At 35.6% G+C, this 15310-nt stretch overlaps 2 protein-coding genes across 3 annotated transcripts in view; both read left to right on the forward strand.

Annotated features, from left to right (window-relative positions):
- The first annotated feature begins 246 nt into the window (after positions 1 to 246).
- Positions 247 to 2058, forward strand: LOC143358224 (BUD13 homolog). 2 transcript variants are annotated; one of them, XM_076795199.1, is made up of 5 exons: positions 247 to 411; positions 745 to 1162; positions 1238 to 1392; positions 1476 to 1660; positions 1741 to 2058. In XM_076795199.1, exons 1-5 carry the CDS (start codon positions 299 to 301, stop codon positions 1911 to 1913), a joined length of 1044 nt encoding a protein of 347 aa, XP_076651314.1. In that variant the 5' UTR covers positions 247 to 298; the 3' UTR covers positions 1914 to 2058. The 2 variants fall into 2 exon arrangements, with proteins under 2 accessions (XP_076651314.1, XP_076651315.1); XM_076795200.1 differs by having other exon boundaries at positions 294 to 411; positions 479 to 1162.
- A 614-nt stretch (positions 2059 to 2672) lies between these two features.
- Igl (IQ calmodulin-binding domain containing protein igloo) overlaps positions 2673 to 15310 on the forward strand; it is a 365599-nt gene continuing 352961 nt past the window's right edge. Inside the window, exon 1 of the mRNA XM_076795204.1 lies at positions 2673 to 3315. Coding sequence (XP_076651319.1) covers positions 3243 to 3315 — 73 coding nt within the window. The 5' untranslated portion in view covers positions 2673 to 3242. The remainder of the gene's footprint in view (positions 3316 to 15310) is intronic.

A 15310-nucleotide genomic window follows, 5' to 3' on the forward strand; every position in this document is an offset into this window, starting at 1 on the left:
AGAATAACTGATTAAAATATTAATGAAATAAACAGTGATAATAAGAAAAACAGAGGTGAACATCTATGATTTTCCTACTTAGAAAATAAATTCTGAATTAATGATACCATATTGTTTAAGATGCAAACGTAAGATGTAAAAAATAGATGTTTTCGTAAAAGATATGAACGTGGAAACTGAACTGATACATTTGTTTTTAAAATTCGCGCTCTTTAATATTGATTTCAGCGCCCTCGAATGTAAGCAGTAGGAAATATTGCGATGAAACGCTACTGCGCGTCATTGTTCGTGAAGGAAAATGGAGAAGAAATTTGTAGATCAGAAAGAGTATTTGAAGAAATATTTATCTTCGAAATATGGCGACGACAAAAAGAAGAAGAAAAAGAAGAAGCTTAATGTAGGAGCAAAAACGTAAGTATTAATTTCCGAGTATCATACCTTTCCGTGGCAGTTTCAAGAAGAAACCTTTGTGTTTTAGGTTATGATTGTTTCACACGTCTTCCTGGAATTTTAGGGTGAAATAGTTTGAAACTTGTTTATAATGAATCGTGACAAAAAATATTTGATTACCCGTCATTTCCTTGATTCTGTCATAAAATAATGCCGAAGATTAATTTAACCAGAAGATGGAATGCATAACCCCGCAATGCATAAAATCAATAATCGCCCCTAAACTTAGAGACTAATAAGTTATTTAAGGAGATTATTCATTTCTTTGCACAAATTCTGAGATGTGTTTTGCAGAGTAAAAATCATTGACGATGACTTAGACCTGAAGAATATGAGACCTATCGAAGATAATGAATTTGATATTTTCATTAATGGAGAAGATGCACCTCAAATTGCTGGCATAGTGGATGAACGTGGACCAGTCGATTTCACAGATAAAAGAAGATGGAAAATTATAGCCGACAGTCAAGATGGAGATTTGACTATTACAAGCCAATACAGAGAAAACAAACAGTCTACGAACATTACAAATGACTCCGATAATGATTTAAGTCCACCCAGAAAGGAATCTAAAAGGCATACTAATTTATATAATAAAAATTCCCAAAGGAATAGAGATAGTGATAGCGATTCAGATCCAGACATTCCAGTACGAGCGTTACGAGCAAAAACAGAAGCATACAAAAAGAGAGATGTCAAAAATTCCAGCAAGGTAGTCACACATTTTCCTGTTTTTATTTGTATGTAATTTTATTTAATATAAAATGGTGGATTTCAATCTTTTTAGCTTAGCAAAGAGGTTCCTGGCGTTGCTCAGGCTGTAGTTCTGCGAGATTCTAAAACTGGTAGGAAACGTAACTTGGAAGCGGAAGCAGCCGAAGAGCGTGAGAAACAGAAGCGACAGACTGAATTGAATGAAAAGTATGCTAAATGGGGAAAGGGGTAAGTAATTCCAAATCGAATTGTAAAATAGGATTATATTAATACTTCTACGTCTCCGTCTGCATTAACGATCATTCTTTCAGGTTAAAACAAGTTGAGGATCGTGAAGAAAAATTAAAAGACGATCTTTACGAAATGAGTAAACCGCTTGCGAGATATGCAGATGATGTCGATTTAGACAAAAGACTCAGAGAACAAGAAAGGGAAGGTGATCCAATGTTGGAGTATATTAAACAAAAACAGATTAAGGAAGGAAAGAGAAAACCAGGTAACATAAGTACACTCTGTCACATATCGGAATTCATTTGGAAAACTATAATTATATATTAAATGTGATTGTTATTTCAGACCGACCAACTTACGAGGGATCTTACATGCCAAATCGATTCGGTATTAAGCCTGGTTATCGATGGGACGGTGTTGACAGAAGCAACGGTTACGAGAAACGCTGGTTCGAAGCGCAAAACGCGAAGACTGCGCTTCAAGAAGAAGCATATAAATGGAGCACTTCCGATATGTAAAATGTACCTGTTTTGTACAATTTGTACTTCTCGACGATCAACGATGCACATTCAAATAGTTGATCGACCGTAGGCATTTACAAATTGTAAAATATTGTTTCAACCGTCTACATTGAATAAATATCTCTTAAAAATCGTTGCGAAAGTTTGTATTATTTTTTTCGACGTGAGACATCCTCGGGAAGCATGCGAATGTCAATGTAGCACTGTGAGCACAGCTATTTGTCAGTGGAATTCGCAGCGCGGGTCACGCGACTATAAAACGCAAACGAATGCATGGGGTCGCGTCTATGAGGCATGAATCATCGACGGTACTGAATCGTGAAGGATTATCAAAACCGCGGAATCGATATTCGTTCCAGAAAACGAGAGGAACGCCTGAGAGTCGGCGCCTGTCTGGCAGCAGTCTAGCTCGCATCGGAGTATCCGTTTATGAAATCGATCGTAGCTCGCAAAAAGTATTCTTCTTTGGATGGTATACGGGAGTTGGGAGTGGCGACCGATTGGACGCGGAATAGTTACGGGTAATGTGGCGGGTCGAATTTATTTGACCAAATGATGTACGAAAAAAATAAAAGGAAAAAAGGGCCGGTTGCAATTGCTTTCGCTTGATTTAAACCGTGTTTGTGTGTCCGACCCGGGCGTAAATGTACACGCATTGTTATTGGATCGCGCGCACACGAACGCGAATGTGTACGCGCACCAAGATCGTAAAGGAATATATATCGACTCGGGTAGTCGCGACGCAAGGGCAGGGTCGTCGACAGTGTCAGTACGTCTCGCGACGTCGACGGAACTTGTGTTCGTGGTACATCCGTAGAGTAGAGTTTAGTGTTCGCCGGTAGTTAACATAGAAAATATTATTTTAGTACACTGATTTTGACAGCCGCCCGGAGAGACCGTAGACGGGACCGATTAGACGGTACGTCCAGCTCAATCAATCGTCGGTTAAATCACCGTATTCTTCGTCGTCCTGACGGGACCTCGGCACAGGAGCCGGTGCCACGCCGTGTCGTTCACCCCCGGCTTTCCCCGAAGAGAAACGAATTTTCGAAAACGCTGATCCCTCGCTCTATCAGACTGTGATCCCGGCGTATTTCTTCCTGTCGCGGTGACCGGGCCTATTTCTTCTTTTGTTTCCGTTGTTTTCAGTCCAACGAGACAGTTTCGTAATCGCGGCGGTTTTATTCGACGGCTCGATGTTAACGAGGAGAGCACTTAGTCGATCATAATCGCGAATTATACGGTGAGTGTCGCGACCAACGGTTGGGCGTGTTTGCAATTCGAGGATAGAAGGAATATAGAAACGGTAAAGGAGTACGAGTGAAAATGGGATGCAACACGAGCAAGGAGAGCGTTCAGCCGGTAGGGGATGAAGCGAAGGAGGACATCAAGAACGGCGGTAAGTAATACAGTTTTCCCAACCATTTCTCCACCGATTCGGCTCAAATTTTCAACGGAGGATAAAACTTCGAGACGACAAAATTAAAAATGTCTAAGTACTATGATTTTACAAAAAGTATACTCGGGCGATCCTGGAAAACTGCACTTTGCGAAAAACATCTTCTCTCGTTCTTCGTTTATCTAAACTTTTTAACTTCGATGAAATTTTCTATATTTTTTATGCTTTTAATCAGACGATCATACAAGAAAGTGATTACGTCTTATATGCATATCTTGCTTTGTAATTATAAAACGCTGTTTCGTACATTTTAAAATAACTATACGAAGCGTCGTAAATAATCATAGGAAAGAATGAAGTAAGAAAAATTTGTTCCGAGAACACATGTTATTAGTTCCTTTGGAGTAACAAATCGACCACCCCTATTCGTCTTCTGTCAGAAGAATTATTTTTCTGCTCCAATGATTATTATCTGTCTCTTCCTTGCGACGACAGTCGCGCTATATTGAAAGTAATAAATAATTCCAATAAATCCGTAGAAACATATCTTTAATATTTACCTTTACAGAAAATGAGCCCATTTTATTTGGAGAAGATCTAGAAGAAAATCCAAAGTGAAGGATAAAAATCGTTATGATAATAAATAATAAGATTTTTTTATTGACAGAACTAAACGTATATCTGTCGGTAATTCGCGAAACAATAATTTGCATAAATTTTATTTTATTACAAAATTATATTATCGTAAAAGGATCATGAACAGCTTAAAATAACAGACAAAGATGTTTAATGTTTAATAATAAATTATCCATCGCGTCATCATTGTTAAAATTATCTTATAAAGTAATTGAACTGAAAGGAATATTTTCTACTCTGCTTAATATTTTACTACAAAACGTATTCATACCAAATTATGTTTCAGTCACCTTGGAAAAGGAACATTTACAAATTGCTAATTTGCAAATTGATTTTTGCCTTAGAATTTACATAATTCATTTCTTTTAGACAAGATAAAGCTGCATTAATTTTCAAATTATCCTAAAATTGTTAAGTGCGAACGATTTTCGTTGTTATTCAAAGTTATTTAACCCTCATTGTGGGGCCATCACATCCATTTGTCAAAAATATGAGGTAGCAATACGAAGTGAAAAAATCTTAGGAGTAATATGAATTCATGAACTCGATTTCGAAGCGCAAAACATTCGTACTCGAAACCACGTAAAACTGATCCGAGGGAAGTTGAACCTTGAGCGACCAATGCCAAAGGATTTGACTAACGAAGCTTGCAATTAAGAACTTTTTTAATTCGAGAAGGGAGAGCGAACACACATTTTCAAATCTGACTCTTACTTACATTACGGCAGCCATGTTTGTAATTATTTTCGAATATATTTTCTATAATTCCAGAGCTTGGAAGAAGATTTTGTTCGTTTTTGTCGATTAGAAATAGACGTGTTAATATTGCTATAGTTAATGCTATTATTACTGATAACAATTTTTTAATACATAGTTTAGTTTGCGTTCTTATTCTTCATACATTGAGATTTAATGTGTGCATAGGGTAAGAGATCTAACTACTGTGGGAGTGCCAATTACTGTGTCTGTATTAATTACACTTATTTTTAAAGCATAATAAATATAAAAAAAGAGATATTAAATTTTTTTCATTAAAATTAGTTAATGTCATATATATCTTTTTTAGTATTCATTATGCTTTAAAAATAAGTATAATTAATATAGGCACATAATTGGGTCCCTTACCCTAGCTAATATTACGATATAAAATGTATTTAAATTCGGTATCTCATCTTCAATTTATATTCTATCAAAAATAATTTGTGTGGCACAGAATTAATGATCAAAGATATATAGTAATATTGTTAAGATAGCATTAAAATGTTTAGTGGATATTCTTCAAACCAATGGTAATTTGTTTTTTTTTTTAATATACATTTCTGTCACAGTTATATTCACTTTAGCACTAAAGACTTTATTTATGTATATGTCGCTTTACGACTTGATGCGAAGTTTAAGTAGCGCTGCTGATGTTCTACTATTAACTCAGGCTAACTATAAGTGCTTAGTGGAACAACATTCATTTAACCTTTTAATTGATTAATCATCTCGTCTTTTGCGGCGAATTGTTGGAATGTAAACTTCGTAGTTTCATCTGTGCGATGTTTCGTAGCATTGCGAAATGTGTGACGTTATGTATTATTTTTCATTTACTTGTGGTAAATAACGTGTAATTAGTATGTCAGTTTACGTGTCTACTTAAGAATATATATTAAAATGAACAGCATGTAAATGTTTCTCAAGGAATACAAAAAATTTTACAGTAATGAAACAATTGATATGACATTAAAGTCACTAATTAACAAATGTAAATAAAATATCGTAGGGTTGCTTTTGCACGTAGAGTGATGTTACGTTAGATGTAATTATAATTTAATACGAGCACCACTACTATCGCGATCATAAAAGTCTAATTTCCTAAGTTTCAGCAGTGTAGAAAAATCATTTTATATTTGATAATTAATTAGTCACTAATCAAATGTCTTATTATAAATATTAGACAACTGTATGACAAATATTTTAAATTTTAACGCTAGCCCTGAAAATTTCCTTTTATGGCTTAGCAGTTCAACTTATTAAATTTATTTATTTATTGCTTTAAACCGATCAACTTATTAAAGATACTACGTTTAAGTAGCGATCCGACAAATATTTTGAAATATAAAACCGTTATAAATAAATTTCCTCACTAGTATTTGTTTATCTCTGTTAACCACCATAGAGTGATCTTATATTATAAAAAGTTTCTTTTAACCTCTCTCTTTCTTTTCCTCCTTTATGCTTCTCCCCCTTTATCTGCCTCCTGCTATCTTTTAAGAAGTAAAAAATGATTAAATTTTAACGTACTATTTCAGAGTTTAAGCATGCAGCTGAATGTGGAAAATTTTGTTTACGAGTTATAATTTTTACTGACAAATAAAAAGTCAGAACATTTTTCGAAAGTTACTCGATCGAAGAAAAGATTTAGGGTACTTCTTCGGTGATCCAATTAGTAATTTGTTTCTTTTCATAGTTTTTATTCATAATCAGCCAAGGTCTTAATTATCATACATTGAATGCACTTTTAAGATGTTTCATTTCCAAATTTAAAATTAAGATGTGATTTTTTGTTTAATCGTGTCTTGTCGCTCAAAGGTTTAATTGTTTAACCAATAAAACGTTTAAGATATAAATAAATCTTTGTTCTCTGCTTTTATTCGAACATTTCAGAAATTTATGACCAGACTCCGAAAGACTGTGGAGGACGTTATTATATTACTTTCGATTTTTTAAAATGATATTAAAAGAAAAGACATTTTCACTTAACTTGCGTTTCTTACAAGTAACTTGAACAATTTTTATTTTGCATAAAGATCCGCGGTCTACTTATGACCGGCTCGATAAAATTGGTTTTTCGGTGGTAGTGGCGTCCGAACAATGGAAAAGTACTTTTTTAAAATCAATTATTGTTTCGGTAGTCTCTTCAGAAATATTTTCGATTTATGTCTCAATCACTGTGTTCTTTAGTTAACCCCTTACCTTAAGATTTATTTTATGATTACAGTGATTAGAAGTTCTATGCCATCCATTATTGGTTAGAAGAAGGAAGTTTATGTTTATTGTATGTATACATATTCTTCGATGGCTATTATATTGATAACAATAACATATACAATTTTATTTGAGATTAAAGGAAATTAATAACAAATGTACAGTGTTTACTCGATATATATCCAAGACATGGGTGTAACCAGGGACATATAATGGCCAGGAGTTACTATTCTTTGATCCACGCCGAACGTAGAAAAGGACAGCAAAACTCTAGAGTATACCCCACGGCAGTGGGAATAGTTCTGGGACTTTTATTGCCTAGACATTTGGGACATATATAGAGTAAACACTGTATTTAGTAGTTCGAAATCTTCATCAAGAGTCTGACTCGATGTTACAGCGCAAGGAGTTAGCAAAGTTCTCTTTTCACAATATTGTCTTGGATGCAGTTTGAGGAAAGTGCAGCTAAACTAAAAATTAAATACTTCCACTCAGTTTTAAAATATTTTGTAAAGAACGAGTTTGAATAAATGTCTGCAGACGAGTTTCAATACCTCTTAGCCTGGGGTACGAGAAAGCGTTTCCCAGGTGTGCGTGAAAAGTTTGTAAATTTTCGATGAAAAATTTAGTTTTCAATAAATAAATTATCTGGCAATAGATGTAATTTTTTAAAGAAAGAAATAGAAACACATTTTTCAAGGCGGTGCGAGAACTTAATTTTAGATTCAAGGGAGTGCCGATCACTGAATGAAAATGTTAAGAACCACTGATCTGGAGGTATGAAATCACATTAGAAAACGATAGTATATTTAGCCAGGAAATATAAAAATTAATGCTAAATATAATCTAAAATATAATATAATTTAAAAATGTAATTCACTCGGTTTGTTGTTATGGGCATATTTGTACCGTATTTAACAATTGCTGTCTGCAATAGACATTTATTGTTATATTTTAGTATTGAGGATACATTTACAAATTTCTTTTGTCCACATTATGTTTCATTAACCTTTTAAACCACGTAATAGTTAATATGTAATTTTACCACTATTCCGAACTTTAACTGGACCGTTAACGCATAATACTACTTTGTACACTGGTGAAACGCTAAACAGCATTTCTAACAAATTATGACATCCATTGTTTTCGCTTGTTCTGTCACGGCAATCGCGGGTGACCGCGGGTGGCCGTGAGAATTTATAGAAAATTTAAAAAATTAAAAAATGAGAGGTTTGTCGATAGCTATGGCCATGTAGTAAACAGGAAACACTAGAACGGGTGGAGAGAGCCGCCGTCAGGCTGTCCCGACTACGTCTACATTGTTAAGTATACTGAAGTATACGGTCTGCAATAGCTAAAAGTTGCTTAAGTATTTTTATACACAGAAATCCATGTGAAATGTGAAACGCTGTCAGTGTAGTCGGGCAGGCCGGCCATCTGCACCCCCTCGCCGATCTAACTCTAACCAACTTGCATTATACCTACTCCTTGAGATCTTGTATGTGATCCTGCATATTCGTTATTAACAAAGTAACTTATATATGTTAATCGTACCTTGTATTACGCGGAAGTGTGTGCAGAATCCATTCTAGTAGCAGCAACAATTTTTTGAGAATATCTCAGAAATTAAAGCCGAGCGGCGGCAATATATATAGGAAAAAGTTGTTCAGAATAATGACAACCTTGACAACATATTTCAGTGTCATCAAAATCAGTGAAGTGTACCCTTTTCTGTATAAATACCTTGTACAAAGTTCACAAGGTATATAGATCGTTTGGCGATCGTCGTGATATATCTGTAGAAACAGTTGATGAGCGATCGCACCATGCTGACACATACGCACGCCTCGGACGTGCACGTATAGGCAAAATTCAATGTAGTAGTAGCTGCAGTTTTTCGCGAATATCTTCGCGGTGACTATGGCTGAGCGTCGGTTACACTTATAGAAAAAAGTTGTTCAGAATGTTGAGTTTTACATACCCACCTAGTTTCGTCTTTATTGGCCACCGGTGCCTTTTGGAAGTACAGCCAAAAACTTCTTTACTTTTCGTTATTTTTTTATGGACCTACCACCAACATATTTGTTCGTATAATGTTGTCCTTTTATACGTTCGGCAGTAGATCAAAGAATAGTATCTTCTAGTCAATAATTGTGCCTGGCCACACCCGTGTTTTGGATAATTGTCGAGTAAATATTGTACATTTATTGGAATGCATAAATTCTTGCTTTATAGGTAATTTTCAAAAATTCGATGATAATGTAAAAAAAGAATATTCTTCATTTTTTCAGGTGGACGATGGAATTATTAACGTGTCTCACTAGTAGTTAAATAAACAACTATGTATTTAACACAATCTTATCAACAATTGCTTTGTTTATATTTGCCTTAGCTACGTCTTATTTATAGGACTGCCCTAATTTTTGGTCCTTTATGTATCAATTTTTTTGAGCATTGTAAGGCTAGTTTACAATTTCTTCGTTTATCCCGTTTGCGCCGACGATGCAGACAAAATCGGTTTTGATGGTTAACCTTTTGCACTCGAAGCTATTTTAACTCCAAAACGAAACATTTCTTCCGACCTAGAATATTTACCTTCTATATATTTTTTTTCAAGTTATACATACGAAAAGGGTGGAATTTATTCGTACAATACTGGAGTGTTTAATAATTTATTAAATACAGACAAATATAATAATGTAAAAAATATTTTGATTGATGATATAGCAATTTTTAGTGGCGCCTTTCAGTCGCCATTCGAGTGCTAAGGGCTAAGGGTTCTATTAGAAAAAAAAGTTCAATGTTGCGTGTCGCGAACCCAGTAACGTGTATCCTGAAAGGGATGTTCTCGGGTGAATGGAAAGAAAATGTTCAGCACCGACAGGGTCGTAACGCGCGGGGTACCATATATTTCGTTTGGGTATTCGAGCACAAAATCTGTTCATACGCTCACAATATTTATGTGCGGCACGATCCCTCGCATATCTTTTACCTTTGTTGACTAAACGAAATACTTCGATTTCCTTTTCCCATTTTCCACATTCGGATAGATTTATACTGATTTCGTATTCTTGTATCATAGCCATCTTTATTGGAGTAGCAGATTTCCAATCGTAAATTCACAGAAAGCGTATTGAAGAAAAATGAGCATACTTGAAGAATAAATTTCTCTTACTATGATTTTGTACCTTTTTTATTCGGTAATATTCTCAAAATTACAAAAATGAACGTGTCGTTAATTTCTTCAGGGACGAATTTTTTAAAGAAGAAAGAAAAGATACATACTCATTTCTTATGATTATCAGTTTGCTTATCAGTGCTTCAATACGGCAAATTGGCAATTGTGTAGGAAAAGGGACTCCTCACCGATTTTGATGACCTTGAAATATGTTGTCAAGGTCATCATTCTGAACAACTTTTCCCTATACATGTTCTCGCTACTTGACCTTAGTTTCCGAGATATTTGTAAAAAACTGTTAGGTCCACTACAGCAAACTCTGCTATTTTAAACGGATTTTGTTAGTTAGGTTTTCTGGGACCAACGATGCACGACCTAAAACAAGTGTTGGGTCAATTAAAAAGGACACAAATTAGCCGTAGTGGGTGTTCGTAGCAAACTCTTTAATAATTTTTACTTATTTATTTTTACTTATTTAATTTTTATTAACTCTTTAATAAATTTATTATTATTTATAATAATAATAATAATTTTAAAACAAATAACAATAGCGATAGCAATGGCAACAACAGCAACCATAGCAATAGCAATATCAATAGCAATAGCAACGGCAACAGCAACAGCAACAGCAACAGCAACAGCAACAGCAACAGCAACAGCAACAGCAACAGCAACAGCAACAGCAACAGCAACAGCAACAGCAACAGCAACAGCAACAGCAACAGCAACAGCAACAGCAACAGCAACAGCAACAGCAACAGCAACAGCAACAGCAACAGCAACAGCAACAGCAACAGCAACAGCAACAGCAACAGCAACAGCAACAGCAACAGCAACAGCAACAGCAACAGCAACAGCAACAGCAACAGCAACAGCAACAGCAACAGCAACAGCAACAGCAACAGCAACAGCAACAGCAACAGCAACAGCAACAGCAACAGCAACAGCAACAGCAACAGCAACAGCAACAGCAACAGCAACAGCAACAGCAACAGCAACAGCAACAGCAACAGCAACAGCAACAGCAACAGCAACAGCAACAGCAACAGCAACAGCAACAGCAACAGCAACAGCAACAGCAACAGCAACAGCAACAGCAACAGCAACAGCAACAGCAACAGCAACAGCAACAGCAACAGCAACAGCAACAGCAACAGCAACAGCAACAGCAACAGCAACAGCAACAGCAACAGCAACAGCAACAGCAACAGCAACAGCAACAGCAACAGCAACAGCAACAGCAACAGCAACAGCAACAGCAACAGCAACAGCAACAACAATTTTTAAATAATAATAATAAGAATAATTTTAATGTAAAAAGAACATAAATATACACATATATGCCAGTACCGCTAAAGAGATTAATCGCTATTAGCTTTATTTGCGCTATTACAATAATAATATAACTTACGAAGGAGCGTATAAGTATGGCCCTCAGTTGTATCAAGAAAAATCACAAACTGTTATAGAGCATGCTGATCGGCTATTATGCATCAAATTAATTGAAAAAACTTGTCATTTATGATTTTTTTAGTCAATCAGGTGATCTTTTGATATATTTTCAACATTTTAAATGGTACTGATTCGAATATTATGGAACCAATCCGGTATCGAATTTTCTCTATCGGAAATTTTCAATACAATTTGTATTTCAATCAATTTTTCTTTTAGATTAGTTTCTGGAAATTTTTTAGTTGTTCTTACGTATCCTGTTTTTCTGTATAGCGATAGTATATACCATGATTTTGTAGCATGAAGCTTTTAAAGAAATTACATCCCCTTAGCAGACCTCCAGATTTAGTAATTCGCAAAATAGCAAGAGAGGGTGGGTAGAACTTACGTGGAACTTAGAGGTCTTTTAAGAGATAAGCGTACTTCAGGAAGTGTCCCACGAGAGCAAGCAAATAGTACAGTTAGAGACCATAGAATTATGCGTCTGCGAGAACCTTCTCTTTGGAAACGCGAAGCTACAGGGCGTATATACAGGGTGGCCCACATAACTCTGAACAGCTCAATATCTCGAAAACTATGCCATCGATTTTAAAGTTCTTAGTCTTAAATTGCATGGAACTGAAGGGCCTTTCTGACTACATAAACCTGAAGTGGCCTCCCTTCCCCTTTAACGGGAGGGGGAGGTGCCTTTGTAATTTTAAATGGAACCCCCTCTAAAATTTTACATATTCAGATTCTACAGGAAAAAACAAGTCAATTTTGTCTGAAACATTTTTTTGTCAGATACTTCCACGATGAGATATAACAGTTTGAAGTTTCGAGTTGTAGGTACTTGAAGCGCTCGGAAATAGCGTTATGGAATTATACGCGCTTGAGTCCTTTGCTTATTCGTGAAGAAATAAAATGTACTTTAAATTAAATGTTCAAAATGTCCACCACGGGCTTGTAAACATTTATTTCCTCGAAACATCAAAGTTGTTCTAACATTTTTTAACATTTCGGGAGTCACTGAAGCGCAAGCGTCACGTATTCTTTGTTTCATATCCTCTTTAGTCGTCGGTGGTTCAAACATAACTTTGTCCTTTACATATCCCCATAACAAAAAATCTAGTGGTGTTAGATCGGGGGATCGAGGAGGCCATTGACGAGGTCCCCCACGACCTATCCATTTGTTCCCTTTTTCGTTCAAAAATTGCCTGGTGATGATTGCAAAATGTGGAGGAGCGCCGTCTTGTTGGAACCACATTTCTCTTCTAACGTGCAGTGGCACATCTTCCAAAAGCGCAGGCAAATGATTTTTTAAGTAATCACAATAACTTGCAGATGTTACAGTTTCTTGAAAAAAATAAGGTCCAATCACAAAATCTCCTATTAGGCCACACCAAACATTTAAAGACCATCGATGTTGAAAGGGAACACATCGCATCCAATTTGGGTTTTCCACGGCCCAATAATGCAGATTATGTCTATTTACATGCCCTGAATTCATAAAAGTGGCCTCATCGGAAAAAAGTATTTTGCACAAAAAGTCATTTTCCACAACACCCTGCAGCCACTCACAAAATCTTACGCGGTGATCGTAATCTGCTATCGAAAGCTCTTGTGATAAAACCATGTGATATGGATGATACTTTTGCCGTTTCAAAATTCGTTGAATTGATGAACGACTAATATGTGATGTTTGTGCAAGTGTACGTCGACTAATATGAGGATTTAATGTAATTGCAGCAAGAATACTGGCACTATTATTTTCATTAGTGACAGCTTTAGGTTTATTGCGAGTTTTTTTACACAATTCACATTGCTCGCGAAGCGCCTTTTCTAAATTATGAAATGTTGCATGACATTTTTTGATCCCATAACGTTCAAAAAACATCACTGCTGCACGCCGATCATTTTTTTGGCATTCACCTAACGTTAATAACATATTCACTGCTGTGTCAAAAGTAGCCATAATCACAATGTTACTGCTTGAATAACAGCTCTAAACTGAAAACGTTTTCATAGATAAGTGAGTCAAACTCAAGAATTGTAAATATTATTGTTTGTGTTTCTTCATGAATAAGCAAAGGACTCAAGCGCGTATAATTCCATAACGCTATTTCCGAGCGCTTCAAGTACCTACAACTCGAAACTTCAAACTGTTATATCTCATCATGGAAGTATCTGACAAAAAAATGTTTCAGACAAAATTGACTTGTTTTTTCCGGTAGAATCTAAATATGTAACATTTTATAGGGGGTTCCATTTAAAATTACAAAGGTACCTACCCTCCCCCGTTAAAGGGGAAGGGAGGCCACTTCACGTTTATGTAGTCAGAAAGGCCCTTCAGTTCCATGCAATTTAAGACTAAGAACTTTAAAATTGATGGCATAGTTTTCGAGATATTGAGCTGTTCAGAGTTATGTGGGCCACCCTGTATATGAAAATTTTATGCAGCATATTTATGCTGCATGAGCGGTTTCCGTTTTCTGCCAGACGTTCGATAGATACACTCCAACATATGAAGGATTATTGGTAATACGATATAATCTATTTGCTTATATTTGTGCCCCATCAGCTCTCGTCGACCAATATCGATGATGCCTGCACGACGGAGAAATGTGGCGCAGAGTATGGGAATGCTTTGATAGTTCAAAGCTACATCAGATATTTGCTTACAGAAAAAAAATAATGATGCGTTGTATACGTAAAGAATATTACAATACTTTTATACACTTCTTCCAATATCAGAGCTTATATAATACAGTGGCTGACAAAAGGAAGCTTAAACAGTAATGTATACGACAACTAGAACAATTTTTATAAACTGAAATTTTATCTTAAAGCAGCAATGCATTTTTTATATCTTCCTCTTATAAAATAGTGGAATCCAGAATACTACAAAAGGGGATAGAAAATTGATGGCTTATTGAATACAATGAAACGAGTAAAAAAACTGTGTGAAAAAAGTAAGTTTAATTTCATAATTTTTTTATTACAATAGATGAATACAAAAGAAGCTCTATTTGTAAGTACATACGTATGAAACATGCGTCGCTGTATTCTTCACAGTTTAATTTTATGGAGAAACACGGAAACTAATCAGGTAATTGAAAAAATTCGTGTTGCTTCTAATTTTTGTCATTATTAAACTACACATGTACATACTGTATTATTTAAAAGTGAGCTAAAACGGAAACTTATTTAACGGAGAATTTAACCAGCAACTATTGACTTAATTAACTATTAGTTTATTTAACTAAACGGGATTGAAACACATCTTTTGATATTGGAAGCTGAAACTTGCATAAAACGGAATAGAGAAGTTGTTAGAGGAAAAAAATAAGAAAAACGAAAGATAACTATGTTTCTAAATAAGGTATTGTTTCATCAGTTTTGCATGTAATTTATCTCTGAATTACTTGATCACTTGATAGTAGAGGGTTTTAATAAATTAATGCAGTTACTTTTAAAATAGTACAAGATTCGTTAAATTATTTGCCATTATTGACGTGGAGATAATTCTGTTAACAATCTAAAATTTAGTGGCCACTCGGACCGCTTAGAACGCAGTCAAACGTTCATAAGCGTAGACCAGAGCTGCTCAACGTGCTTATTAGCGGGCAAGGGCACCCACCGATGCCAGTGGGCACAGCCAGTGTCGCCAGATGAGGGCGGGTGGGAGGGGGGGGGCACGAATTAAGGGGAACAAGTTACCCTCCACCTACCTGTACCGGAATATACACGACAGAAACGAAACGTCTCACGTGACCGGGC

The sequence above is a fragment of the Halictus rubicundus genome, chromosome 10, assembly GCF_050948215.1.
Source record: "Halictus rubicundus isolate RS-2024b chromosome 10, iyHalRubi1_principal, whole genome shotgun sequence".
Taxonomy (NCBI): domain Eukaryota; kingdom Metazoa; phylum Arthropoda; class Insecta; order Hymenoptera; family Halictidae; genus Halictus; species Halictus rubicundus.